The 26,759-nt window shown below is 47.5% G+C and overlaps 1 protein-coding gene and 1 long non-coding RNA gene across 7 annotated transcripts; one reads left to right on the top strand and one right to left on the bottom strand.

Moving 5' to 3' along the window:
• Positions 1 to 503: 503 nt before the first annotated feature.
• HSD17B7 (hydroxysteroid 17-beta dehydrogenase 7) lies at positions 504 to 20,221 on the bottom strand. Of its 4 annotated transcripts, XM_053391177.1 has the most exons (10): positions 20,174 to 20,221; positions 17,100 to 17,303; positions 16,122 to 16,214; positions 13,323 to 13,454; positions 10,055 to 10,169; positions 6,982 to 7,176; positions 4,010 to 4,114; positions 3,016 to 3,072; positions 1,680 to 1,778; positions 504 to 966 (listed from the first exon to the last, which is right to left on the bottom strand). In XM_053391177.1, exons 1-10 carry the CDS (start codon positions 20,206 to 20,208, stop codon positions 865 to 867), a joined length of 1,137 nt encoding a protein of 378 aa, XP_053247152.1. In that variant the 5' UTR covers positions 20,209 to 20,221; the 3' UTR covers positions 504 to 864. The 4 variants fall into 4 exon arrangements, with proteins under 4 accessions (XP_053247152.1, XP_053247153.1, XP_053247154.1 ...); XM_053391178.1 differs by lacking the exon at positions 13,323 to 13,454; XM_053391179.1 differs by lacking the exon at positions 17,100 to 17,303 and having other exon boundaries at positions 20,174 to 20,218.
• Positions 20,222 to 20,666: 445 nt separating this feature from the next.
• LOC128415223 (uncharacterized) lies at positions 20,667 to 26,759 on the top strand. 3 transcript variants are annotated; one of them, XR_008330897.1, is made up of 3 exons: positions 20,667 to 20,754; positions 26,119 to 26,199; positions 26,326 to 26,759. It is a non-coding gene; the product is annotated as an uncharacterized LOC128415223 (long non-coding RNA). The 3 variants fall into 3 exon arrangements; XR_008330896.1 differs by lacking the exon at positions 20,667 to 20,754 and adding an exon at positions 20,886 to 21,154; XR_008330895.1 differs by lacking the exon at positions 20,667 to 20,754 and having other exon boundaries at positions 26,093 to 26,199.

Below are 26,759 nucleotides of genomic sequence, written 5' to 3'. Positions count from 1 at the left end.
ACTGGTAGAAGGGAAATGCCCAACGTTCATCTAAAGCATTTCAAACAGCTTCCCGCTGATGTCTGAATGGCAGAGTAGTACTGTCTGCGTAGGACAGCGTTTCTGTTTTCCTACTCCCATGCATCCATCTTTCACTCTGCTTAAAATACAAAGTATTTCAAGTTCTTGGAAAGAAGCTACGGTGGGAGGGGATGTTGACCAGTCTTAGGGCTCATCCAGACTTCCGCTTGTCCTGCCACTTTCCCCAGGAAAAGCCCACTCTTTAGCGCTGAATACTAGCAAAGGTGAACTGGATTTTCCAGATTGGCATCCAAGGTGGGTCACAAGAGGAGAACTTCCACCATACAAACACATGGAAAGGGGTCCCAAAATGCATGTTTGGGTCAAAAGTGGAGCCAGGGCACAAACCAGCTCCACTTTGCTCTTTAGTAGGCAATGCCACACAACCTAATGGCAGGACTACCCCTCCCCCCGAATGCCCACTTCTGAAACAAGGACACAGCGACCCTTCATTTCATTTATTATTTGAGAAACATCCTGCTCTGAGGAGTACAAAGGCTTCAGGAAACGCGTAACAGGGAAAAGACAAATGCTGCAGTGACGTAAAGACACGGCAACTAAAAGGAGAGAAAAGGCATTATAAAAACCACCCGGGGGGAGGGCAGGGACTGAACTGTAAGACCTTTTGGTTTCTTTCAGCACTTCAGCTTCATGACAGCCAAAAGATACCTCTCTAGAGAGGTTTGCATTGCAAAAGGCAAAAGCCAGTGTGGGGTGGGGGTGAGGAGCCGAGGTTCTTAACTGTCCCAAGTGGAAGAAACTCATTGCCATGAGGAATGGTGGCTAAAGACTGGTCTGGCTTTGCTATTTTTTATGCTGTGGGCTGTTGCACCTTGCAAGAAGTTGCTTCTCTAGTTCCAGGAGCTTCTCGTACAGCTTCTCTGCGGTATCTTCACTGAGATCCATCTGAAAGACACAGAACCCAGCTGTGATCAGGTTCCACAGAACCAGCAGCGTTTTCTTTCCTTTACCACAAGCCCGCCCCCTCCACACCCCCAGAGGAGACCCCAGAGCCACCCCTCCCTTCCACCAGCTAATGGAACCTAGGAGCTGAACACCACAGTTGCTGGCTCTGACCCAACTGCACAGGTGCGTAGTAGGCGGGTCCAGCTGCTTTCTTGGGGACATGAAGGTGGCAGGCGGCTGGCACTTCTCACTGCAAAGCCCCTGGGTTGCAAAGTGGCAGGAGCCATAAAACACTCTGCGCATCCATAGTCAGCCTTTGCAAGTCAGTCATTGCAAGTGGGGAGTGTTGATGCGATCCCAGCCTGCTTGTGGCCATGCAGTGGGAGACAACGCTGGCTTGGATGGGCCTTTGATCTAGTCCAGCAAGACACATCTTTCGCAGGTAAGTAACATTTAAAAATAAATGTAAGTTTTAGCCCTTCCTATCTCCAAAGCTCCAGGTGAGTAACATTCATTCCTATGAGGCTTTCTGCAGTGGAACTTTCTGGAAGATTCTGCTGCCTCTTAATGGAACTCGGAATCCACCCTCTGAGCCAGCTGCCTTGCCTTGCTTCATGGCGTAGGTCCTCCATCATTTCCCACGGCATAGCGTGCACCGAAAGCATGAAAGCAATACTCATGGCAACACAATGCACATGACAGGGGCTACTTACCTTGCGGATCTCAACGTAGTTCTTCCCAAAGAATGTGGTGCAGCTGTGAAATTTCACCAGTGGGTCCAGCAGCTCAGGCTTCTGCTTGAAGAGCCAAACCTAGAAAGGGGATGCAAACAAGGGAGCAGTTCTTTCCTTGCAAGTGCGTTTGACTCAAGGCAACCGCTGCCAGGGCTGAAAACCTCTGTGGGGTTCTAGAAGGGCTCAAACGAGAGAACCCAGGGAGCCATCAGGCACTCTCCCAATGCTCCTCTCTGGACTTGGTGCAGAAGGTAGAATTGGAACCACTGTAATACAGCGCCCCCAATTCCCAGTCCAGGCGGATACCATAGTCAATGGCATCAAATGTCAACAAGAGATCAAGAAGGTGGCACAATGAGGCACTCCCCCCCCCGCAGTCCCACTCTCTGCAGAGGTCATCCATCAGGGTGCTGAAGGCCAACTCAGCTCCATCGCTAGGCCTGAACACAGATTCAAATGGATCTAAATAATCTCTGTCCTCCAAGAATGCCTGTACCTGCCCCACCACAGGCCTCTCCACCACCTTCCCCCCAAAGGAGGCACTGGCAACTGGCTGAGAGCTGTTCCAATCTGAAGGGTCCAGGGTGATCAGGGCAACTGCCTGTTTCATCTTGCTGTTCCATTGTCAGATAAGGACTCCACCAGCTTTCTCCTCTGGAAAATTCCCCAGAGCATTCAGGAACACATCGAGTTCCCTCAGTCTGCAAGGGTGAGACATCTGAATGTGCCCACCACTAGTCGTCAGTCCAAAGTGAAGCAGATAATGATCTGACCATGACAAGGGAGGCATGGCACTGCCCCATCCTCATTCCGCCCCTCATATCACTTGGGGCAAAGACTACATCAAGACTTTGCTCTGCCCGGTGTGTTGGAACCATGACCAACCGAGAAAGACCCATGTTAGTCACGAAGTCTTGAGCCAGCAGCCTCTGTGTGGATACTGAAGTCCCCTAGGGACACACGCCCTGGACCACTCCCCCCACCCCCACCCAAGCGGCATTCACTCAGCCAGCCATCAAGCAACATCCCACACTATGATCGGCACAAACACACTCCCACCTGCAGGCAGGTATCAATCAGATGAAAGAAACCGATGCAGCAAACGCACATGCGCACACACAGTTGCTGGCTGGGAGTGGAGGCCAGAGTTGGCCCTACTCACATCCCAGGGTGGGCGAGGGTGGGAGCAGCCAGCAGGTTCCCCAGAAGAGGAAAGAAAGTGGCTGTGAACCTCTTGGCACACCGGCTAGCGCAAGGCAAACGCTATGGATCAGGCAGGCACAGCATACAACAGGTCAGTGCCAAAGCATCTTACCAGTGCTTCTGCTCCATTGTACGGCGTCAGTGTGTACGTGTTGGTAAAAAGGCGGAACTGGAGTTGCAGGGAGAGAAAAGCAAGAAGTCAGTTCTCTCTTCTTTCTACTCCATGGCACGGAAGCTGGGGAAGCAGCTCCAGGGGGGCAAGGAAAGCACCCCCATCCTCTGCCCCAAAATAGCAGTCCTATCCCTCTCTCATCCCACTAGAACTTGTAGACACCCAGCAAAGCCGAGTGTTGCAAGTTTCAGGGCAGACCCAGCGCCAGATGAAGGAAGGAGGCTGCTCCAACCAGAGGCAGTGATGGCTACCAATTTGGATGGCTTTAAAAGGGGAGACCAGTTCCTGGAGGAGAAGCCACAATGGCCATGTTCTGCTTCCACTGTCAGAGGAAGGATGCTTCTGAATGCTAGTTGCTGTCCATCACAAGTGGGAGGGGGCTCTGGAGCTCAGTTCCCACTATGGGGCTCCCGTGGGCACTTGGTGGGCTACTCTGAGAACAGGGTGCTGAAGTAGAGGGGCCCCTGGCCTGACCTGCCAGGCTCTTCTTATGGTCCTTCCCCAATAAGAAATAGTCAAAAGGGGCTTCCTCTATAGTGAAATACAGTGGTACCTCGGGTTAAGTACTTAATCCGTTCCGGAGGTCCGTTCTTAACCTGAAACTGTTCTTAACCTGAAGCCCTGCTCTAGCTAATGGGGCCTCCCGCTGCCGCCGCACCGCCGGAGAACGATTTCTGTTCTCATCCTGAAGCAAAGTTCTTAACCCGAGGTACTATTTCTGGGTTAGCGGAGTCTGTAACCTGAAGCGTATGTAACCTGAAGCGTATGTAACCTGAGGTACCACTGTATGCTGTAAAGTCTGATCGCGCCATATGCTTGTATTTGTTCCACTGACCACTTCAGCTTTTCTCTCTGCTTACAAGGGAATCTGAATCAGCCTCTGGTTCCTAGAACTTAAGGGTTTGCTGCAGTTTCTGAAGACCATCACACTCACCAGCCACAGAATGGGGAAAAATAACTTCCACACGAAAGGAGGCAAAATCTCAAACGTCATGTTGGTCATCACAACACCTGGACACACAACACTAGAATACAGGCCCTGTTGAGAGAACAATAGAGAGAGAAAGAGATGGCTCCATGGGGCCACACTGCTGGCAGACACACACAACTGCTGGCAGACACCCACGCTCACACCACGTAGACAGGGCTTGTGCCAAGTTTGTAACAGAAAGAGGGGCAAGCTTTTAAAATATTCCCTCCTGGTTTTGTTAGCTTACTATTCTGCCCTTTCTACATGTAAATGGCATAAACTAGCACAATAATTACCGTATTTTTTGCTCTATAAGACTCACTTTTTCCCTCCTAAAAAGTAAGGGGAAATGTGTGTGCGTCTTATGGAGCGAATGCAGGCTACGCAGCTATCACAGAAGCCAGATCAGCAAGAGGGATTGCTGCTTTCACTGCGCGGTGATCCCTCTTGCTGTTCTGGCTTCTGAGATTCAGAATATATATTTTTTGTTTTGTTTTCCTCCTCCAAAAACTAGGTGTGTCTTGTGGTCTGGTGCGTCTTATAGAGCGAAAAATACGGTACTTCTGAATGGGAGGCGGAAATCCTGCATTTGGCTGACTTCAGAGCTGTGAAACCTGAGAGGTTTCCCCTGCCCATTCATTAGAAACCACTTTCTCTGCTATTGTGGAAGGATGGAGTGGAAAGAACGGCATCCCCAAGTCACTGCTTTACATGTGATTGCATGTCAGTGTGAAGGAAGCTGGTCTCCTGAAATCCCTCACCCCCCAAAAACATAAAGCCGCTGTGCAATTTCCAAAAGGACATAAGGAGAGCAGCAGGGTGGAGATGTGGACACAGCGCTTTTCTTTTTCTTCCTCCCCTCCAAAGCACCCAGTGAAACATCACCACACACATTGTGGAGGGGGGAGCCCAGTCGCATAATGCACTTCAGGGCCCCCACACTCCAGTGGAAAGTGATTTTATGTTGGATTTTTATTTCCTCTTAACAAATTATTCATAGATTGGAAGAATCTGAATAAAACAGCGAAGGTGGGCCTTGTGGGCTGCCAGTTGGATGAGGCACTGTGTGGACATCACAAAACAGAAGCTTCTAGTCCATATTAAATTATGGTGTGGACTAGGCCTCTGACTCATGTGGGGAAGGAGGGCAGACAGAATGGAAAGGGATTGGTGGGGAGGAACAGATGTGAGAAGCAGTCTGACCCAGAGAAGGGAGATCAGGGTTCAGCTCCTGACTGGGTAGCCTTGGACAGCCTAAGCGACTTTCCAGGGTCATTGTGACTATTAAAATAGGACCCAGAGAAACAGCAATACACCTTGCCAAATTGCTTTCAGCTCTTAAAGGCATTTTAGAAAAAGAACTGTTTTATCATGAAATTGCTGTTGAGCATGGTTAATTTTATTTCACCCCAATATGGTAACAACATTTTACAGGGGGTGTTGCAAAGATACACCTTGCATATTTTTAAAACACTCCATGGGTGACAGCGTATAATGCTGTCGAAAACAATGGCAAAATCTGAACCAAAGTAACCAAAGTTTGTATTTATTCATTTCCTTGTACTTATATCCTACCCTTCATCATAATAGGAGCAGAGAGCAACAATGACATTAGCAGCAACATCACATATACAAAGATCTTGGTAAATAACAATGCTTTTACCTTGCATCTCAATGAGTCCAATGTGGGGGGACAACCAAATGTAATTTGGGAAGGAGTTCCATAATTTGGGGGCCACCACTGAGAATGCAGTCTCATTTTGTCACCCACACAGCACAAAACAGCTAAAATTCTATGTCCTGTATAAATTATGCAAATTAAACTACCGTAATTTGCTCAAGATCCCTTAGTCTGCATGATTTATTTTGCTTTCACTATTCACAAAAAGGAGAAATAGAAGAATAGTCAATCTGATAAAAGCCCCCCTTTCTCCACCCTCAAAATTCAGGCATATGACCAGGCATTGTCTGTTAACTTGAAAGCTTGTTTTTGCAGCCATGTGGATTAGAAACCTACTTTTAAAAAAGGAGAAGACAGATTCTCAGGAGACTGAATTCTGTAGCCAGTATCAAATTCTGCGGCTTGTCTTGAGTTTGTGCTGAACTCTCAAAACATTTGAGTACAAATGCTCCAGGGATTACCGTATTTTTCGCCCTATAGGGCGCACTGGCCCATAGGGCGCACCTAGTTTTTTGGGGGGGAAATATATATATATAAAAATATTCCCCAGCCCCCAGAACAGGCTGCTATTCGCAAACTTTGGGAGCCCGGCGGGAACTCCTGCTGGGCTCGCAAGGCTTGCAGACATCTGCCCAGAGCGCGCCCCGTGCTTTGGGCTGCAGGCTGCTGCCCGTAAGCCTTGCGAGCCCGGCGGGAACTCCCGCCAGGCTCGCAAGGCTTGCGGATAGCTTCCTGAAGCCTGGAGAGCGAGAGGGGTCGGTGCGGTGGTTTTCCCAGGCTTCAGGGAAAACCTGCATTCGCCCCATAGGACGCACACACATTTCCCCTTCATTTTTGGAGGGGAAAAAGTGCGTCCTATAGGGCGAAAAATACGGTAAGCAGCGGTTCAGAAAAGTCGCAACACAATGGGAGAAATTGAGAGTCACACGACATCAAGTGTTCCACCACCACAAGCGTTTCCGCTTGCCAGACGGAGCGGCCCCCCTCACTCTTCTCACCACATTCTGGGGGTCCCCCCAACCCACACACCTCAGAGCCAATTTGGGAGGCATGAGGTGTGTAGAGAGGGACCCCATTGCAGATGTGTAAGTCCTTGCACAGCCTTCCACTGATGGGACGCACACCCGCTTATCTTGGCACACTTCGCCAACGTTCCTGAAAAGAATGCCACCTTCTTTTGCTTTCGGTCAGAAGGGCCAGTGGACACTGATGGGACAAGCAGCCTTTCGGAAGGACTAGGATAGGGTGCTCTCACCTGCTTGTTGAACCGGTTGTTCAGAGCCACACTTGTAAGGTCAGTAGCATATTTAGAAGAGCTGTAGGCCTCCTTGCCTTGCCTGTGCTGAAAGTCCTCAAGGCTGAAGTTAGATTTGCAGGCATTGACTGAAGAGGTCCAGACCAGCTTGCTGGGCTTTTCAATGCAGCAGAGCAAAGGCTCCAGGTTCCGGATCTGCAAAAATGAAGAAACCAGACTTTAACAAGGCTCCAGGTTCCTGCCTTAAGAGGCATACAATCTAGAACAGAGGTTCCCAAACTGTGGTCCACAGACCACTAGTGGTCCACCAGGGTCTTTCAGGTGGTCCACAGTATGCCTGTGGATTGTGTTTGAAGACAGGAGACAGCACATCCATCTCATTAAATATTTATATTGATTTTTAACTGTTTTAATTGCTTCTTTTATTTCTTATATTGTATTTAAATTTTGGATTTGAAGAAATTTAAATTGTAATACTGTACAATGTGAAATAAAAGCAGCAATAAAAATACAGTTAAAATAATTAAAAATATTTAATATATTTAATATCAGAATTCAAACTGTAATATAATATATAAAAAACAAAAGGAGCAATAAAAATATAATTAAAAATCATACAGCACCTATCATAGTGCACTACAATTACTACAAAGGGCGAAAAATCATTGTCCACTAAGCCCCTCTGCAATTTTCAAGTGGCCAATGGAGGAAAATGTTTGGTAACCCCCGATACAGATCCTTCCTCACAAGTTCTACTTGCAAGAAGTATGTTCTGCATTTTCATCTATGAAAGAAAAAAAGATTATAAATCAGAATGAGTCTGGCATTTTAAATTTTTTTTTTAATCAGTATTATTTTCAGAATACAGTGTTACCTCCGGTTATGAACTTTATTTGTTCCGGAGGTCCAGTCTTAAGCTGAAACTGTTCTTAACATGAGGCGCGCTTTTGCTAATGGGGCCTCCCGCTGCCACCATGCGACTTCCGCTTGCATCCTGGGGCAAAGTTCGCAACTAGGGTTAGCAGAGCTCATTACCCGAAGCATCCGTACGGAGGACGGTACGTAACCCGAGGTTCCACTGTATACATTCTAAAACAAAGCTGACCCATACTCAACAGAACCAACAGGATTTCCCCAAAGATCCCTAAAATACTTTACAAATATATTTACTTTCCTGTCCATACAACATGACTTATAACAGTATACACTGGATAAACATATTCTTCTTAAGTGAGCCACAAGTCAGCATAAACCTTTGGAACGGGTCTTTGGTTTCCGATTGCACAGCACGGGCGTGAAATTGTAACACAGCACTTTGCATCTTCACTCATGCGTTATAGATGCCCGGCAGCGTCGCCACTGTCCTTGGACAGGAGGTACTGCCCTTCTTGACAGTTAAGGTCCCACCTGCTTTGCAAGTAAAACCTACACCATCATGATTGTGTTGCCCCAACTCACCCCTGCCTCTCCTGCCACCAGGCACACATTACAATTATGCACTGCGATAGGAGCCCACAGACATAAAATCTGGCACAGGTAGGACCAGTCCGTGTGCTCACTACCCTGCTGACTGCAAGATGCCTCAAACTTTGATTATCCATTCTGCAAAAGTAAAGAGGAGTCAAATACATTAGCTCCATGCAGTGGACACTAAAGGAAATGACAGGATACAATTATGGAGATAAAGCTACTATACTGGGATTCTATTGTTAATATTTTTTTGCCCTGTGTGGCCAAATTACAGCTTACAAGATTGCCTTTAAACGTTGTTTGCTGGAAGTCCACTGAAAGGACCAGCAGTGAGTTCAGTCCTGAAGTCAATGAGGCAGAAATTTTGGTCAGCTTTTCTGTCAGCTACCAACCCGTTGTGAAATCGGCAGATCACATCCAGAAAGTCAAACCAGATGCTGCTGGTGCAGAATTAAGCCCTCGTGCTAAAAAAGCAACCACACCAAAACAAATCTACTGAGACTTCTTCAGTTTTTGAGAATTAGCACACTCAATTTAATATTCTGAGACCAGCAACAGCCACCAAAGATGAGAGCTAGAGATATTACAGTGGTACCTCGCAAGACGAAATTAATTCGTTCCACGAGTTTTTTCTTTTTGCGAGTTATTTGTCTTGCGAAGCACGGTTTCCCATAGGAATGCATTGAAAATCAATTAATGCGTTCCTATGGAAACCGCTTGCCGGGCTGGCGGTGCGGAGAAGGGCTTTTCTCCCCACCGCAAGCCTTCAGAACAGGTCCGGGAACAGAGGAGAAGGCGCGCTACGCTTCTCCTCTGTTCCCAGGGCTTGCGGTGGGAGGAGGGTTTTTCCTCCCCACCGCCAACATTCAGAACAGCATTCTGAATGTTGGCGGTGGGGAGGAAAACCCTTCTCCCACCGCAAGTCTTCAGGACAGGTCCGGGAACAGAGGGGAAGGTGCGCTGCGCTTCTCCTCTGTCCCCAGACCTGTTCTGAAGGCTGGCGGTCCACCGCCAGCCTTCAGAACAGCCTTCCGAAGGCTGGCGCGGGGAGGAGGTCTCTCCGCCCCACCGCCAGCCTTCGGAACAGCCTTCCGAAGGCTGGCAGGGGGAGGGGGTCTCTCCGCCCCACCGCCAGCCTTCGGAAGAGGTCCGGGGACAGTGGGGAAGACGCGCTGCGCTTCCCCGCTGTCCCCGGAGATTTCCCTATGGGCTTTCATCTTGCGAAGCAAGCCCATAGGGAAATTTGTCTGGCAAAGCACCTCGAAAAACGGAAAACTCTTTCTTCTTGCGAGTTTTCCGTCTTGCGAGGCATTCGTCTTGCGAGGTACCACTGTACACTACAATGACTAACAAAGGACTGGCAAACTTACCTATGCAAATAGGCATCCTTATTCTTATCTGTGGAAGGCTCACCGGATATACCAATCTATTAACTAAAGAGGTGAGAGCTTGTTGACAACCATCTTTAACTCTGGAATGTAGGGCAACGTTGCACAACACATAGATCACCTAGAATAATGTCTTGCAATACATGTACAAACGCCCAGATAACATCTGCACAACACCAGGATGTGTGGCAAAAACTAGGTAAAATGTTCCCTACCAGAACAAAATGTCCGAAGAGATTTGTTTCAAAGACCTCCTGAAGGTTGTCTGCAGTGACCCTGTCTTCTTGGCTCATCAGCCCCTCTGCTGTAGTCAGCATCTGGTATGCCCTCCTGAAAACAGGGGAAGAGGTTAGAGCGTGGAAGAGAGGACTGCTGCCCTTAAGAGAAACCACCAACCAATACAGTGGTGCCCCGCAAGACGAATGCCTCGCTAAACGAAAAACCCGCAAGACGAAAGGGTTTTCCGATTTTTAGCGGCTTCGCAAGACGAATTTCCCTATGGGCTTGCTTCGCAAGACGAAAGCCCATAGGGAAATCTCCGGGGACAGCAGGGAAGCGCAGCGCGCCTTCTCCTCTGTTCCCGGACCTGTCCTGAAGACTTGCGGTGGGAGGAAGGTTTTCCTCCCCACCGCCAACATTCAGAAGGCTGTTCTGAAGGCTGGTGGAGGGAAGAAAAGCCCTTCTCCCCCGCCAGCCTTCAGAAGAGTTCCCGCAGGGCTGCCTAGGCTGCGGATAGCAGCCTGCTGCCCCGCGCGAGGGGTGCTCTGCTTCAGAGCGCCCCTCACGTCGGGCAGACATCCGCAGCTTGGGGAGCCCTGCAGGAGTTCCCCGCAGGGCTCTCCAAGCTGCGGATAGCAGCCTGCTGCCCCGCACGAGGGGCGCTCTTAAGCAGAGCGCCCCTCGCGCAGGGCAGACATTCGCAGCTTGGGGAGCCCTGCAGGACTTCCCAGCAGGGCTCTCCAAGCTGCGGGTAGCAGCCTGCTGCCCCTATCCGCAGCTTGCGGATAGCAACCTGCTACCCCTATCCGCAGCTTGCAGATAGCAGCCTGCTACCCCTATCCGCATCTTGGAGAGCCCTGCGGGGAAGTCCTGCAGGGCTCCCCAAGCTGCGAATGTCTGTCCCGCGCGAGGGGCGCTCTGCTTAAGAGCGCCCCTCATGCGGGGCAGCAGGCTGCTATCCGCAGCTTGGAGAGCCCTGCGGGGAACTCCTGCAGGGCTCCCCAAGCTGCAGATGTCTGCTTCAGAGCGCCCCTCGCGCCGGGCAGCAGGCTGCTATCCGCAGCCTAGGCAGCCCTGCGGGAACTCTTCTGAAGGCTGGCGGCGGGAGAAGGGCTTTTCTTCCCACCGCCAGCCTTCAAAAGGCTGTTCTGAAGGCTGGCGGTGGGGAGAAAAGTCCTTCTCCCCCCGCCAGCCTTCAGAAGAGGTCAGGGGACAGACTGTCCCCGGACCTGGTCTGAAGGCGGTCTCCATAGGAACGCATTAATTGGTTTTCAATGCATTCCTATGGGAAACCGTGCTTCGCAAGACGAAAAACTCGCAAGAAGAAAAAACTTGCGGAACGAATTAATTTCGTCTTGCGAGGCACCACTGTATTATGGTCCTTGCAACTAAATGTGAGGGTGGGTGGAGATGGCTTATGCCGGCAAAAAGGAAGCAATCTTTGGGAAATGACAGAAACTGTAGCTGGTTTTTCTTTGGAAGGTTGTTAAAGTGTGACCCAAGGACCACCACTGATCCCAGGTGGCCCCCGTGATTACAATGAAAGGAACAGAAGAGCAAGTAAAATAAATAAAGGAGCCAGAAAGTTATGGGATGTTTTAATTACATGCTAAAGAGGCGGTTGGTTTTTTAAATGCTAAACTGAAAAGTCTTTATGTTAGTTGCCCGGCTGGCCACTGGTGGAAACAGGATGTTGGATGAGATGAACTCTTGGCCGGATCCCTTGTGTTCTTTTCAGCACTGCAAGCAGTTGCAGGAAATTTCTATGAACCCCCTAGCTGTGTGCACAGCTTTCCTCTGGATCACATCCACAAAGAGAGAAATATAATAGTTGTGTTTGAATTTGAGAGATTCTTCAAGCAGCCTCCCAGGTTGTGGCTGTTAAGAAGCAAACCAAAATGGCAGCTCAGTTCAACCAAGAGCTGCTACTCTAGAACAAAGATTTCAGAAACAGTGGCCACATTGACATGGATTGTTGAACAAGCTATGATGAGTCTCAGAGGAAAGAAATCACAGCTTGGCTTGCTCAATTTTGTGTATTTCTCCCTCCTGCGTTATCCCAAAACCATCACATTGCTCCTGTAACTGGCATTGCTTCTCCATCACCAACTTCCTTACAATTGGACAGTTGCGCAATCAAAGAGAGAAATTTTCACAGATTTTCATTGCTCTCCACATGCCCCAAGCCAAACCAGCTGCCCAGCACAGACACACACCATGCTGCCTTAAGATCAGAAATTCAGAATCCATTAAGTGACCAGGGAGACTTTTGCCCTGCACGTCTCCTGACAACATCCCCATTAGGTTGTTTTTTTCAGGTTGTTTTTTTTAGTACCAATTTGCTGGCTGAAGTGATATAATTTGTGGGTAGGTGTAATGATCAGGATAGCCAACTTTAAAAAGTTGTTGTGTTTTCAACACAACAGTCCTGTATAGACAGCAAAGTAGCAAAGCAAAGTAGCAAACCTCTTTCAATTTTATTTCCATTGGCATCACAACCTGAAGCGAGAGACCTACTTCTGGAAAAGTAACACCAAGAGCTGCTTAGCCTGGGGAGTAGCTTTGTTTTCCCACAGGTCTTGCCTCACACTTCTGGAACTTCATGAGTATCTGTCTGTGACAGGACACCCAAACAAAGGTTACAAAACCAGGATGCTGGCTCAGGCGTCATGAAAAACCAAAAAATGCCAAGAATGAGCCATGGTTTCAAATCATGCTTTGCTGTCTGGAAATAAACCATGGTTAGTGTGGGGTGGAATCAGACACTTAAAAAACAACAACCCACAGTTGGGCTAACTGAACCATGGCTTTGTGTTATGTGTGAACAAAGCCTATGAGGTGCCTGATACTTCGGGATTCTTGTGGTAGAAAGCCAGGTGTGTGTCTGGAAATAATTAGCAATGGGTCAGAGGAAAAGTGGAGCTGTCCACTTCTACAACAGGAACAAAGCTAGCAGAAAGCATATTGCAGTTGGCAGGAAACCTAAAACAGAAGGCAGATTTGATGTTATTTTTGATTGGCAGAATGCACAGCAGTGTGAGGTAGCAGGGATCCATCCTGTTGCCAGAGATAGTCAACGGCTACAGCTACCTTAGAAAAGTAACAATACCTGGTTGTTGATTCCTCAGCAGTATAACCTACCTTGGAGGCTCATCATCAGAACACACAAGATGAAGATAGCAAACAACTTTATGCAAATAAGGACTGCTACATAAAACCAAGACAGAAATGTAGTTCCCGTGTCACAAAGGAAGTAGCACATACTGGGCAAAAGAGGACTTTGCTTCATTTTGTTCCACTTGAGGATGTTCCATCACTGAAGCTAGACAGGTTTGGGGCTGGTCAGTATTTGGATGGGAGACTGCATGGGAAACCCATGTGTCTTGCTTTGAACTCCTTAGAGGAAGAGCAGGATACAAGTGTAAATAGAAGAGGCAGTTGTTAGGTTACAGGTTAGATATTTTAAGCCGTTTCAGGATTCTTCTCTGGGAACACTAGCTCAATGCGTTTCAGTGGTCTAACAAGGAGATCACACTCGGTTTGACAAAATGCAGATTACAGAAAATACACATCAATGGTGTTCTCACAGTTCGAATTTGTGTGCGTCTTCCCCATTTCTAAAAAGGATGAACTCAAAAATTGGGAAAAAAGAAAAAGGAATGAGTGCAGGCACAGAAAGGAAAACAGGTAAATATTAAGACATTGCAGCTTGGATAACTGAGAAAGCACACAGGGTAACTTGCCGCCCAGAGCTCCTGAGCCTTTGACAGTTGTGTATAAGGAGGAATTTTGGCAGGTGCAGCTTATCGTGTCAAAGGGGTGAACAAGGGGCTGCACCTGCTGAAATGCCTTCTTCTATTCAGTAATTAAAGAGAGACTGGAACCTTCCCTTCCCTTGCATCTGAGGGCACAATCTGTGGCTCACAAGAACTTGATAGAATCCAGAAATTAGGGAACAAACAAGAAACTCTCTAGTCTACATGGTTCAGAGATGCATTTGAAAATGTGGGGGGTCTCAGTCAAGGCGTCAAGTACCAATGCCCAAATGAAAGTATTCCCAACTCTCATATGTTTAGGTTCATACATCAAAACATTTCTCAAGGTCCGGCCCGTGCTTTTGATGCAAACGTTTTAATTTTTATTCTCACAGTCTTTTTGGACTTTCCCTTCTAGTAAGCTCACAGACTAAAAAGATGGAGGCTGGGAAAAGAACACGATAGAAAAGAGCAGAAACACAATGAGGAAAAAGAACGAGGAGGTAAAGGTTGAAAGCAGGGAAGACTCAGCCACTATTTCAATATATAATTCTATTTCAAAATAAAGTCAAATGAAAGTGCCATCCAAAGGACAGAACAAGGAACAGTGCGAGACAACAGAGATGAAGAGACAGAAGCAGCACTCTTAGGTTTGGCAGACAGGATGAGGCCAACAGAATGGTGAGAATTTGGAAGGACAAAGGTCAAAGAACAAGAGACGAGAGATGAAGGCTAGATCTTGAAAGCAAGCAGCAAGAGTTTACGGCAAATGGGACACGGAAAAGGGAGACAGCGAAAAGGAGAGAGGAAATAGGATCCTCAACTTATTCCAGATACAGATATTGTAACAGGACTGCTAGACAGTCTTCCTGTGTTTCCAACTGCACTGACAAGGGCAAGTGAACTGCAAACGTCACACATGTTCCAGGGGAGGTTTGTTGCTGTCTTACTGGTCTAGCCACCTGTTCAACATAAAAGCACTGTTCCTGTCACACAGGGGTAGGTAAGTATGAGTGTGTGTAGCTGGATTCAGTCAATTTGTTTCATTTTGGGGGGGAAAGACTAACAAATATTAGCATTACTACTTAGTGCAGACCCATAGATATTAATGGGACATAAGTCAGTCAGGTAACTAAAGTTTCATTGAGTTCCATGGGATGAATTCTACTACGCAGGTGCACTATGGGAGACACACAATGAATCTCACTAGTCCTCTGCCAAAAAGAGAAGGTTCTTTTGGGGGGGCTGGAGAACCCGCAGGAAATGTTTACACTAACAGGACCACTGGAAGGGCACAATGCTGAATTCCTCCCTGTGAGTCAAAGTATGACTGGACACAGGATCCAACCCATATATTTTGCATTTAGGCAGATCCCAACTCGAGTCCCCGTCCCTCTGCAGGCTCCTCTGTGCATGTTTAAGTGGGCTCAGGCAGACTGACACCAATTATGTCTTAATGGTGTAATTCCTCCTCCTTTTTCACATTCTCTCTCTCTCTCTCTCTCTCTCTCTCTCTCCCTCTCTCTCTCTCCCTCTCTCCCTCTCTCCCTGAACAGAATATAAAACTTCACACATCTGACAAAGTGGATGCAAATCCTTGAAAGAGAGATTGTTAGACTTCACACGTCTGTTGTTTCTGCAGCAGCAGACTGACAAGGCAACACTTCTGAACACACACATATATATAAGCGAACATAAATACCAGTGTGAACTCACTATGCAATTTTCTTATTAATTATTAATTTACACACCGCTTATATGCCAAAATGGCTTCGGATACACTTGGCTTCTAATATGTTTCACATTAGGAACATTGGAGGTGGAGGCCTTGAGGTGGAGGGTTGAGAGGCAGAATCAGATAGAATAGGGCTTTGTTTGGTTTTATTCCTTGTTTACTCCTCAGTGCTGTCACATAATCCAATGTACCTCTGCAACAGTGAAGGGTAACAAGCAACTAAACAAACAAATACACACACTCTGAGGAGGCTTCACTTTTTCTAACCTCTAATAAGAGCCTATTAATTTTCTTCCTGTATTATACATAGGAAAGGAATTGCAGTGCTAAGAGGGCAGCCTTGAGTCAGATTTTGCTCACTGACAAACTGCAGCATTCTGTCTCAGAAGAGAAATGTTCACATTCCATAACTTTAGGTTTGTAACATGTGGGGTGGAGGCCAGAGAAAGAGTGAGGTCAAGGCTTTGTTTCCCTGGACAACTCTGCCTAAGTAACTCCGTGTCCTCCCCTCCTATCCACAAAGCCAGGCAGAAAATGAAGACGAGCGACGGAACAGTTAGATATCTAACATACCTGGAGAAGATGCCACGTATAAATGCCCATAAACTGATACGTGGATTTACCATGATCCCAGCATTCAAAAAGAGATAATCCAAACGATGAAATCTACACCAAAACAAAAAAAGGTGGTTATTGAAAGAATGGGAAAGCAGCGTTAAATAGCAATTAAGCAGAACTGGAGTACCCCAGAATTTAAAATATATTTATTTTTTAATAGGATTCATACACCAATCATCCCAAACCTCTAAGTAGTTTATATAAAAGTTAGTAATTTCTCCCCCTAATGTCTGGTCCAACACCAAATCTTTCTGGGGAAGCACACTAGGGGTGAATTCTCATAATCAAGAGGTCAAGCTTGCCCTAAACTGTTTTAGGCTGCAGGCTGGAATGCTCTTCCATCTGGGGGAGGAGGGGCAGAAACCTCCCTACATACAGAAAGCTAGTATGCCAGGGGATTATGATGAAACATTTCCCCTGAGATACTTACTTTCTACCAGCAAGGAGTTTCTTCATAGAGTACAGTAGAACATTTCAGCATATAATTTCATCCCATCTATAGCTTAATGAAGACTTGATTCTGCCAGTTGTGCAAACCATCTCTCTTGGCCATCACACATCACACAATCACATAATAATAATAATAATAATAATTTATTATTTATACCCCGCCCATCTGGCTGGGCCTCCCCAGCCACTCTGGGCGGCTTCCATAAAAACCAAAAATACAGTAAAATATCACACGTTAAAAACTTCCCTGAACAGGGCTGCCTTAAGATGTCTTCTGAATGTCAGGTAGTTGTTTATCTCTTTGACATCTGCTGGAAGGGCGTTCCACAGGGCGGGCGCCACTACCGAGAACAGGTCTCAGAACAGGTCTGATTCAGGTAAGAAAAGCAGTCCTGGAAAGGTGATGAGTTAAGGAAGCAGCTCCCTGGAGAACAGCCACAGCACAGGCAGCCTAACCAAACCGTTCCTGCTCCCCCCACATACCTTGCCTTGATCTCTTCCGCTGCGCGTAAGACAGAGGCCATCTTGCTAACATCTATTTGAACTATGCTGATGTCTGCACTGGGGAAGCAGGACAACAGGTGGTTCCGGGTGGCGTTTGCCTTCTCCAGGTTCCTGCAGGCCAAACACACGTGGAGGCTGGCATCTTCCTGGAGGAGACGCTCACACAGCGCAGATCCAATTCCACTGCAACAGTAAGAGCACAGGATCAGGGCCAGCCACAGAGCATCCAGCATCACAACTCCATACAATTGAATGCTTCTCCTGGTCTCAGGGAGCCCTTCCTTTGACGACCAAAAGAGCAACACCTCCCAGATAGGTTAAGTGCAACATGCCCAGCCTGCCATGTGGCCCAATATGATGCAACTTTCCGAGATCCAAACTGAAAACACTCCCTTCGAAACAAAACCAAGAACTGTGCAGTTTCAAGGGTCTCTCCTCTTCCTTCTGGGTTTTGCACAGCCCCACATGAAATAACGTGCCTTCACAATTAGCGAGCAGGACATTTGAGAAGTCTCTGATGATAGCCCTTCTTGGCTTATTAAAACTAGCGGGGAGGAGAGGTCCATCTGAATCTAGAAGGTTGCAAATCCCTCCCTGAAAGAGGGAGAGTAGGACTGTGACAATGACACGTGTCTGAACCCACATTTGAGTTCACCATTCACAAGCACTCATACACACACTGCCAACAATTGTGACCGCATTTGCTATGAATATGTGTTAATCCTTAATTTGATGCCCACAAGCAGTTTTCACACAGAGGGAATAAAGTTTAGTTTATTACATGAAATGAACATGACATAATGTATATATTCTGTTTCAGACAGCAAAATTACAATTTAAGCAGGCAGCAAATCCTGCCCTACACAGAAACCATGATCTAAAGAGTGAAAGAATCCCTAACTAGTCTCAAAAGCCTACAGAAAGTAAGTGTGACAATTTGCCACAGAAACCATGGAATGGCTATGAAAACTCAATTCATAAGTATTTAAAGCTATCTGGAGATCCGCTAGGAAGACACAAGTTTGCCCTGATGGAGCCCCAATAGGAAACACCTCAAGCAAGAACAAGGACTTGACCCCAAGACTGTGATTTCAAACCTGAGAGGAAGGCATAGGACATAGAACCAAGGACTGAAGGAGGAGGATGGTTCACTCAAGCAAGGGCGAAACTAGCCTTTTTTGGGGGGGGGGGGATAACCTGGGGCAAAAATAAAAATCTAGCACTGCACTCAAGAAGATATCAACTAGGAATCAGTTATCTAGGTACATAAGGGAAACCTGGAAAGCTTTCAAATGGAGGTACACAACTACGAAAGCCATGCATTCAAAGGACACTTAGGAAGCTTTGCAGAGGTCAAATGGGAGCCCTGGATATTGATTATGCATCCCTCTGAGCAGGAACCCCAGGAACTCACAGTTTCACAATACACAGGTTCAGTGATCTGAAAGCAGCTGTACTGAACTTTCAGAGATGAACCATTTTGGGGGGTAGTTTTCCAGGAGAAGGAAAATGTCCATAGGAATAGTATGCAAAATTTTCTCTGGGCAATATATTGGTCTAGCTGATACAAACCCAGAATTATAATAAAGTAACCGCTTGCTTCAATGTGAAGAAAGGAACGGAGGCAGTGGCTGAACTGGAGAGCAGAAGGCAGCAGAGCAGACTGGCTTGGAGGGGACTGCAAATCAAGGCTGCAGTGGCTTGGCTAGTGGCAAGTCAAGTGCTACACTTGGAGGACTACGTCTTACTCTAATCATTCACCACCCATACAGCTAACTGTGGCTCATCTTGAATGAGCAGCACCCTGGTGCATGCTGCTGAAGCGTATTCCCCACCCCCCTTCTTATCCCCAGCCAGGAAGAAATAAACCAGAGCTTTGGCTTGGCATTTTGTGTTAACCAGCAGCAAACTCCCAGCATTTTTTGGCCATGCGCCCACCTAAGCACCTCTAAAATCCGGACCCCCCCCCTTATTCTAAACTAGAAACCCCAGAACACTTTTACATATGCTCATAATGCAGGCGCTTCAGCCCCTTCACTAGCAGATGCCCCACTGAATTCAATGGGGCTTAAACTCTCAGCGAAGTGAAGTTGGGACTCTAGTTTTAGGTTGCGATCCTGTGCACACTTACCTGAAAGTACATCCCACTGAACTCAATGAAGCTTATTCCTTTTGAGTGGCTATGTATAGGATTGCACCCTTGGATGTTGTTTTCCCATACCTTTGCTATCTCTACAATACCTTTTGAGGCGGGATACCCAGCAGTGCACATGGCATTCCAAGTATGGCCACACCATGGATTTACAAATATTGGCTGTTGAGTTTTCAATAATGTACAGAGGTTAGATTCAAGACTTCAAAACAAAACAAAAAAGTTCTCTAAGAAGCAAGATATAAAGCACATTACAATAGTGTTAAAATCCAGTGATAAACTTTGATTCCATACACTATTAGTGCCTCTCAATGTTTATCAAATCTACAAAGCAACCAGTACTGTAAGATTAAACATATTTGCCTACATGTTGCAAGACAGATTTGACACTTTCCTAGAAAGCCAAGGTATGAAATCCACCCTCTTCACTGCTGTTGCCACAACTGTTCACACACAACATTTAAAGCACATTCCAAAGCACATCATTCTGGGCGCTGCTCTTTGCCCCTTGCAGAGCTCACAGTTCCCAGCGAAAGAGCGAGCTTGGAGGGGGCTTCGAAATGGGCTGCAGCCACAGCCCCCGATGAGCTCAGTTAGGAGAGCACGAGACGCTTCGCCCCAGAGCTGCAGGTTCGAGCCCCGCGGGGGGAAGGATTCCTGCCGGGCAGGACCAGATGACCCTCGTGGTCCCTTCCAACTGACAGCTCTGCACTTCTGCGCCTGGTGTGGCTTTGACGCCCCGCGCCCTCTGCCCGCCCGTCCCAGCACCGCGCTCCTTCGCTCTCCGCGCCGCCTCGCCTCGCCCGGCTCCTCCGCGCCGCTGCCGGGAGGGTCCTCCGAGGAGAGCAGCCTGGCCAGGAGGAACACCTGGAGGGTCTCCGGGCCGCCCCTCCCTCCTTACCTGCTGGCGCCGGTGACAACGGCCACCTTCTGCATGGCGAGCGGCGGAGGCTGGAGGCGAGCGCCGCGGGAGCAGCCGCCAAAAGCCGGCTTGGCCCCGCCCAGGCCCCGCCCCAAACCCCGCCCCTCCCTCGGCCCCCCGCCTCCCTGGCCCAATCAGAGGCCTCGCTCGGGGCCGAGCGGCCAAGTGGCGTGACGGTAGCCCGATGGCGGGGCAGGCCTGTCCATCACCGCCCCTCGGGCTCCTCATTGGTTGGCTGGGCCGGGAGGAAGTCGGGGGCTGGAGGCGGGTCAGGAAGAAGAGCCCCGCTCAGTGCAAAAGAGGCGGCGAGGGCGCTGGATGTGCCTGTGGCGTCTTTCCCCCCCCGGAGCCCCGGGAGAGCCCGAGGGGCCGCGCCGACCGAGAGGCTCCGGCTCCTTCCCTGCCTGGGCTGAGAGAAGGGCTCCCCGGAAAGCACGGCGGCCGCGTTTCAAAAAGTGAAACTTGAACTTGTCTTAGTTTTGCTCAGGCATCTGGCTAGTTAAGCAGACTAGGGCCTTTAAGCTGTGTCTGGCAGGGGGTGGTTTTTGTTTGTTACCACGGTATGTATTTTTGTGTTTCTATATTGTAAACCGCCCTGCGATCCTCAAATGAAGGATGGTATATAAATATATATAAATCATAATAAATAAAACACCTGCACGCTTCTCTGGCTAGTAGCCACAAGAAGCAGGCCGCCTCGGTCATAAGCAGGGGATAGGCCAACTTGAAGCCTTCAGGAAACAAGTCTTTGGCTTTTTGCTGTGTTTTATATGTATTTTGAAAAGAATGTTTTAAATACTAGTGTTCTTTAAATGGCACATGTCTTTGTTTTGACAACTTACAGTTTTTACTGTATGTTTAAGCATATTTACTCAGAAGTCCCATTCATCTTACTGAGATCTACTCCTTAGTAAGCATGTTTAGGACTACAGCCTTAGGTCCATACATTTGGTTGGAAAGGTAAGATACAAATATATTTAATAATGAATAAATAAATAAATAAATAGGAAAGGTTGTTTTTAATAGGGTTACTTATTTAATTATTTTTGTTTATTGTGTGCTGTGAGAAAGGTGGGATATAAACAAACAAACAAACAAACAAATAACAATGAGTACACACTGAAGGTAATTTCCCCACTTCCTCTATAGTTTTATTTTACAACATTCTGCTCCATTCCACCTGGAACTACAGTAGGCTGTATTTGCAAACAGACTATAACCACTTATTTAAGAATATTTTAAAACATTGTTGGATAATCTCAGTTAATCTACACTTCTTGCGCACTTTATGCACATTCAGCAACATTTTTGATCAGATAGGCCAGGGGTAGTTAACCTTTTTATACCTACCGCCCACTAATGCATCTTTCTTGATGGTAAAATTTCCTTACTGCCCGCCAGTGCTCAATGGAAGGAGGATTCAGCTTGTGCCGCAGAACCCCCTCCCGCCCACCCAGAATCCTGAAACGCCCACTAGTGGCCGGTAGGGACCAGGTGGACAACCCCTGAGATAGGTGGTTTCGCGGAGATGAAAGTGAAGGAGTAAACCACCACAGCATGTTTGGTTAAGTTGTATTCGCCCTCAAGCTGGATGCTCTGAACACATCATTACCGCAAAAGCTGCAATGCACTTTAATAGAAATGATAAGTAGAAAAGTCCTATGAATAACTATCTTCTCTCCCCTTCCAAACTCCTTTATCTCCCCCAATTAAATTTTCAAACACCATCTTCCTCCCCTTAAACAAAAGATTAGCAACTGAATGGATTGGTTGCTGGTGGGGGGCAGGGAGCTGTGTCTCTTCTTCAAGAGCTCAACAAGCGTAAGGTCTTGGGAGTCAGCCTGGCTCCTGCTGTGGGATGGTCCCATGTAGTGATCAGGTGGGATTGCTATGAGGAATTACTGTATTTTTTGCCCTATAGGATGCACTTTTCCCCCTCCAAAAATGAAGGGGAAATGTGTGTGTGTCCTATGGGGCGAATGCAGGCTTTCGATGAAGCCTGGAGAGCGAGAGGGGTCGGTGTGCACCAACCCCTCTCAACTCTCCAGGCTTCAGGAAGCTATCCGCAAGCCTTGGGAGCCCGGCAGGACTTCCCACCGGGCTCCCAAGGCTTGCGGACAGCAGCCTGCAGCCCAAAACCCGGGCAGCGCTCTGCAGCGCACCCCGGGCTTCGGGCAGATGTCCGCAAGCCTTGGGAGCCCGGCGGGAGTTCCTGCCAGGCTCCCCAGGCTTACGGATAGCAGCCTGCATCCCGAAGCCTGGGGCACCCTGAGCAGTGCGCCCCGGGCTTTGGGCAGACATCCGCAAGCCTGGGGAGCCTGGCGGGAGTTCCCGTGGGCTCCCAAGGCTTGCGGATAGCAGCCTGTTCTGGGGGCTGGGGTCGGGGGAAGCTCGGGCTTCCCCCGCCCCAGCCTTGCGCCTAGGGAGGAAATAAAAAGTTTTTTCTTTATCCCCCCCCCAAAAAAACCTAGGTGCGCCCTATGGGCCGGTGCGCACTATAGGACGAAAAATACGGTATAACAAATATAGAGTAAGCCATCTGTGTCAGCAGTGAAAGCATTGGATTGACTGGGTTTGAACTATTTTGATACGATTCTTGATCAATCCACACCTCTGCATCCTTGTTCCATTTCTCTTTCTTGACAAGTCACGTACCGCAGGCAGGCATCCTGAGTCATCAAAGAAAGTAGGCAGCTTCTTTTGATGTAGCTTTTCTGTTAATCTTAGGGTGTTAATCTTAGGGCCAGGAAACAGATCTCACCTGAAGGTGATAATGATCGCTGTCTTCCTGGCCATCCTTCTTATCATATACCGTATTTTTTGCACCATAACACTCACTTTTTTCCTCCTAGAAAGTAAGGGCGTGTTATGGAGGGAATGCCTACGGGTGGCATGCCTACGGATTTTCCTCCTCTGAAAACTACGTGCGTGTTATGGTCGGGTGCGTGTTATAGAGCGAAAAATACGGTATATTGCTTGTTTATCACCTCCCGGGGTTGCCAAATGCACTCCTTTGTAGTTCTGTTTTATTTACTCCATGCTTAATTAGTTTTGGTAGTTTAACTTTTCCCCAGGTGGGGTTTGTTGAAATGCTCAGAAGAAATCTGATTGGTTCTTAGAACACTCTGTAAAAAAGTGTTTTGTGAATAAAACGACCTGGGCCAGGGGGTGGAGAGAGAGATTAGTATATGCACCCTTCCCAGAGTCTTGCTGGTTCAAGCCTCTGTGTGTATTCTTATTAATCAGAGTTCAATCCTTCCTTTACTTTGAGAACGCCTCAGTCCCGGCCAAGTGACATGTGGCCCTCTCTCACTTGCTTGTTAGTGATGGTGGCTGAGGAATCGAGTGGAATTATGGGGCTGCTCTGTGCATATGTGCTGGCCAACTGCCCAGCAGGGATGGAGGCGCAGCTGCCTGAACCCAGCAGGGGCAGCCCAGCCATGAGGCAAGTTGAGGCGACCACCTTGGGCAGCTGGATCCACAGGGGTAGCGGGTCCCAATGCAGATCTTTATCACCCCCTTGTTCCTGACATAGATGTGCACTCACCACTTCTTTCCTGCCAGGGAGGAGGGCACCATTTTGTGCCAAGTGGTCTTGGGCTGGCCCTGGAAACAAGAATTGCTCTGGTCCCATTTGAGACACTGGCTAGCATCACTTCATGAATGATGCTCTGACATGTATATGTTAGGGGCAGTGCCAGCCACTTCCTTCGCTGAACAGATTCAAAACTCGGCTCAACATAGCTGCCATCCAGCTGAGCCACATTAGTTGCAATGGCAACAAGGCAGCATTGGCTCTGGGCCCTCCTGCAATTCTGACATTTGCTCTACTAGGCTGTGGAGAAGTAGTGGTTTTTTGGGATGAGGTGCTTTTCCAGAGGTCATGGTGTCCATACAGTGTCATGACTGCTCCTTCCTCTGGCTCAGTTGTAGGGTGGCTCTGTGTCTTACTTTGAAGGGAAGTTCTCTTTCTGCACATAAGTTCTTTTACTGCACATGACTGTGGCATTCTGGGAAGTCTTGCTATGGGAAGTCTTGCTTCTTTTCTCTGGCATTCTGGGAAGTCTTGCTTATAATCTTTTATCTGTTTCTGCACACACTGTACCAACCTGTTCCAAATACCAAGACATTCTTTCCTTGCTCAGTTCACCTTAAGTTCATGATGACCTGTTCTCAATGCATAGCTGACCACATCTACAGAACTCGATTATTACGTTCTTTCATGTTATGATCAATCATTAGTAATTGTTTTATGCTATATTAATCTTTAGTTATAATTAATTAGGAGGTTTCATGGTTGTCTAGTCCCAACCTCGTTTCCCAGCCTTTAATCTATCGATGATTAATGTTCACATGTAATTCCCGCCTTGTACTTATGTTAACCAATCAGCAACAAGTTTCTTTGTGTTTGTATCAACCAATCAGCCACAAGCACACCTGTGGCAATGCTTGTTAATACTCAATAAAAGTGAGATGCCGGGGGCTTGCCCAGTCGGACGCCTCAAGACGCCTCATGTGACACCTACCTCTCGTCTGCCGTGTTTTCCATTCCTACATCTGGTGACCCCGACGTGATTGCCAGATCCCTTACGCAGCCAGCCCTCATACTTCACTCGACTGGAAAAGTCTTAGCGCGCTATTTCGTGAGTATGGGAGGGGAATTGACTAAGCTTCAGAAGGTACATGCTAATGAATTACTGCAGCTGGTTAGGCAGAGGGTGGTGGGTGTGCATATTTCTTTAAAATAGATTGAACAATTGCTATGTGAGATTGCTTGTCAATGTCCTTTTTATCCAGAAATTGGTTCTTTGGAAGTAGAGACTTGGCAAAAGATCGGAAAAACCCTTTTTGCAGAACCGAGGGCTCCGATTCATTGTCTGCTCGCTTGGCAGAAATGTGCAGATGCCATTGCTAAATTAGGACCCCAGGTCCCCCTAGGACCCCAGGTCCCCCAGGCGTCTCCTTCGGCCCCTGCTCTTCTAGCCGTTGCAGACAATCCCCCACCTTACCCAAAGCTTTTGCCTCCTTTGCAACCCTGCCAAACCCTCCCTACGTCTCAGCCACTTTCCTCCCTCCCTCCTTCCCTCCCCCCTCCGCCTGTTTCAGCTCCTACAGGAGCTGTACGCACTGCACTTACTCAGGCTAGGCAGAAAGGTCTCATTTCTTTGGAGGAGGAATCTGAGTGGGCTGGTGACATGCCATCAGCTTTCCCCATCACCTACACACACCCAGGCACTGCGCAACAACAGGTGTTGTACGAAACCCTTCCTTATTCCGTAATGAGGGAATTAAGGAGAGCCATTGCTGATTCCGGTTTAAAATCCTCCTATGTAATAGGAATGTTGGAAGGAATAGCAAATGGTTATACAATGCTACCTCAAGACTGGAAGGATCTGATGCGCATGCTGTTGACCCCAGCTCAATATGTAGTTTTTGAAAGTGAATTTAAACATAGCGCATCAGCCCTGTCTGATCAACAGCATACAGCCAATCAACTTTATGGTGCTGGTCCATATGATAATATAACAGCTCAGGCAACGCTGACACCTGTACATTTTAGTCGCACCGCGACCTGTGTACAGCGCGCCTTTCAGAAAGTCCCTGTCTCAGGGCAACCGTTGAGCTCCTTTGTCAATATTAAGCAACAGCATTCGGAGCCTTACCATCAATTTATAGATAGATTGAAAGAATCAGTTACTAGGCAGATTGATAACACCACAGCTCAAAATGACTTGATGAAGGACAGTTCTCCATGTGAAGGGTAGTGTTGTCAAAGAAGAGAGAGCAGGGTTCTCAAGGTTGCCCATTCAGTGGTTATTACCGGGGCAGCTGACTGGCACATATGTCATGGTCATACTCTTCTGCACTGTGGTGAGATGTACTGAATTTCTATTTAAATTGCAGTAATCAGGGCTTTTTCCCAGCCAGAACTCACTGGAACTCAGTCCCGGCACCTCTCAGGTGGGCACCATTGCCATTATAAGAAAATAAAGGAGGCTTTAATGGTGAGTTCCAGCACCTCTTTTTCTAGAAAAATAGCACTGGCAGTAATTATTTCTAAATTTGCTTTTATTCATAGAAATTAGCATCTGCTCTCCCTTTTTGAGATTGCATTTCCTCTTTTTTGGCAGTGGCTGGTAGAACAGTGTCTTTGGCAAGCTTTAGGCAGTGGATCACAGACCACAGCTACTGCCCCTACATTCCTTGAATGTTTCCATACATTGTGTTGGTGAGGCAGAAGTCGTTCTTCATTCCAGTCTTCATTCCAGCTGCTCAAATAACCTCCTTTATTAACATGAACTTTGCTGTTAGACTGTACTTCTCACCATTAATGTAGTGTCGCCCCCCCTCCATTATTACTGTGCTGGGGAGAAGCTAAACTGAGATCTGCAAGGCCATTAAACCATGAAGACTGATCAATGAACTCAGGACTGACCACCCTCCACTTTCACTTCAGAAGCACAAGGAATTGTTTTGTTTTAAAGAATCTTATTTACAAATGGATCATTTTACAGGAATACAGTTCAATGTGGCCTTACAGAGAATAAATAAAGAAAAAACTATA

Source organism: Podarcis raffonei, chromosome 6 (genome assembly GCF_027172205.1).
Source record: "Podarcis raffonei isolate rPodRaf1 chromosome 6, rPodRaf1.pri, whole genome shotgun sequence".
Taxonomy (NCBI): Eukaryota; Metazoa; Chordata; class Lepidosauria; order Squamata; family Lacertidae; genus Podarcis; species Podarcis raffonei.
This window is presented reverse-complemented; position numbering and strand designations above follow the sequence as displayed.

Coding starts and splice junctions, on each gene's coding strand:
- HSD17B7 (XM_053391177.1), bottom strand. CDS start 20,208: ATGCAGAAGGTGGCCGTTGTCACCGGCGCCAGCAG. Junction 16,215..17,099: donor GCGGAAGAGATCAAGGCAAG/GTATGTGGGGGG, acceptor GTTTTGGTGTAG/ATTTCATCGTTTGGATTATC. Junction 3,073..4,009: donor TTTTCCCCATTCTGTGGCTG/GTGAGTGTGATG, acceptor CTGCAACTCCAG/TTCCGCCTTTTTACCAACAC.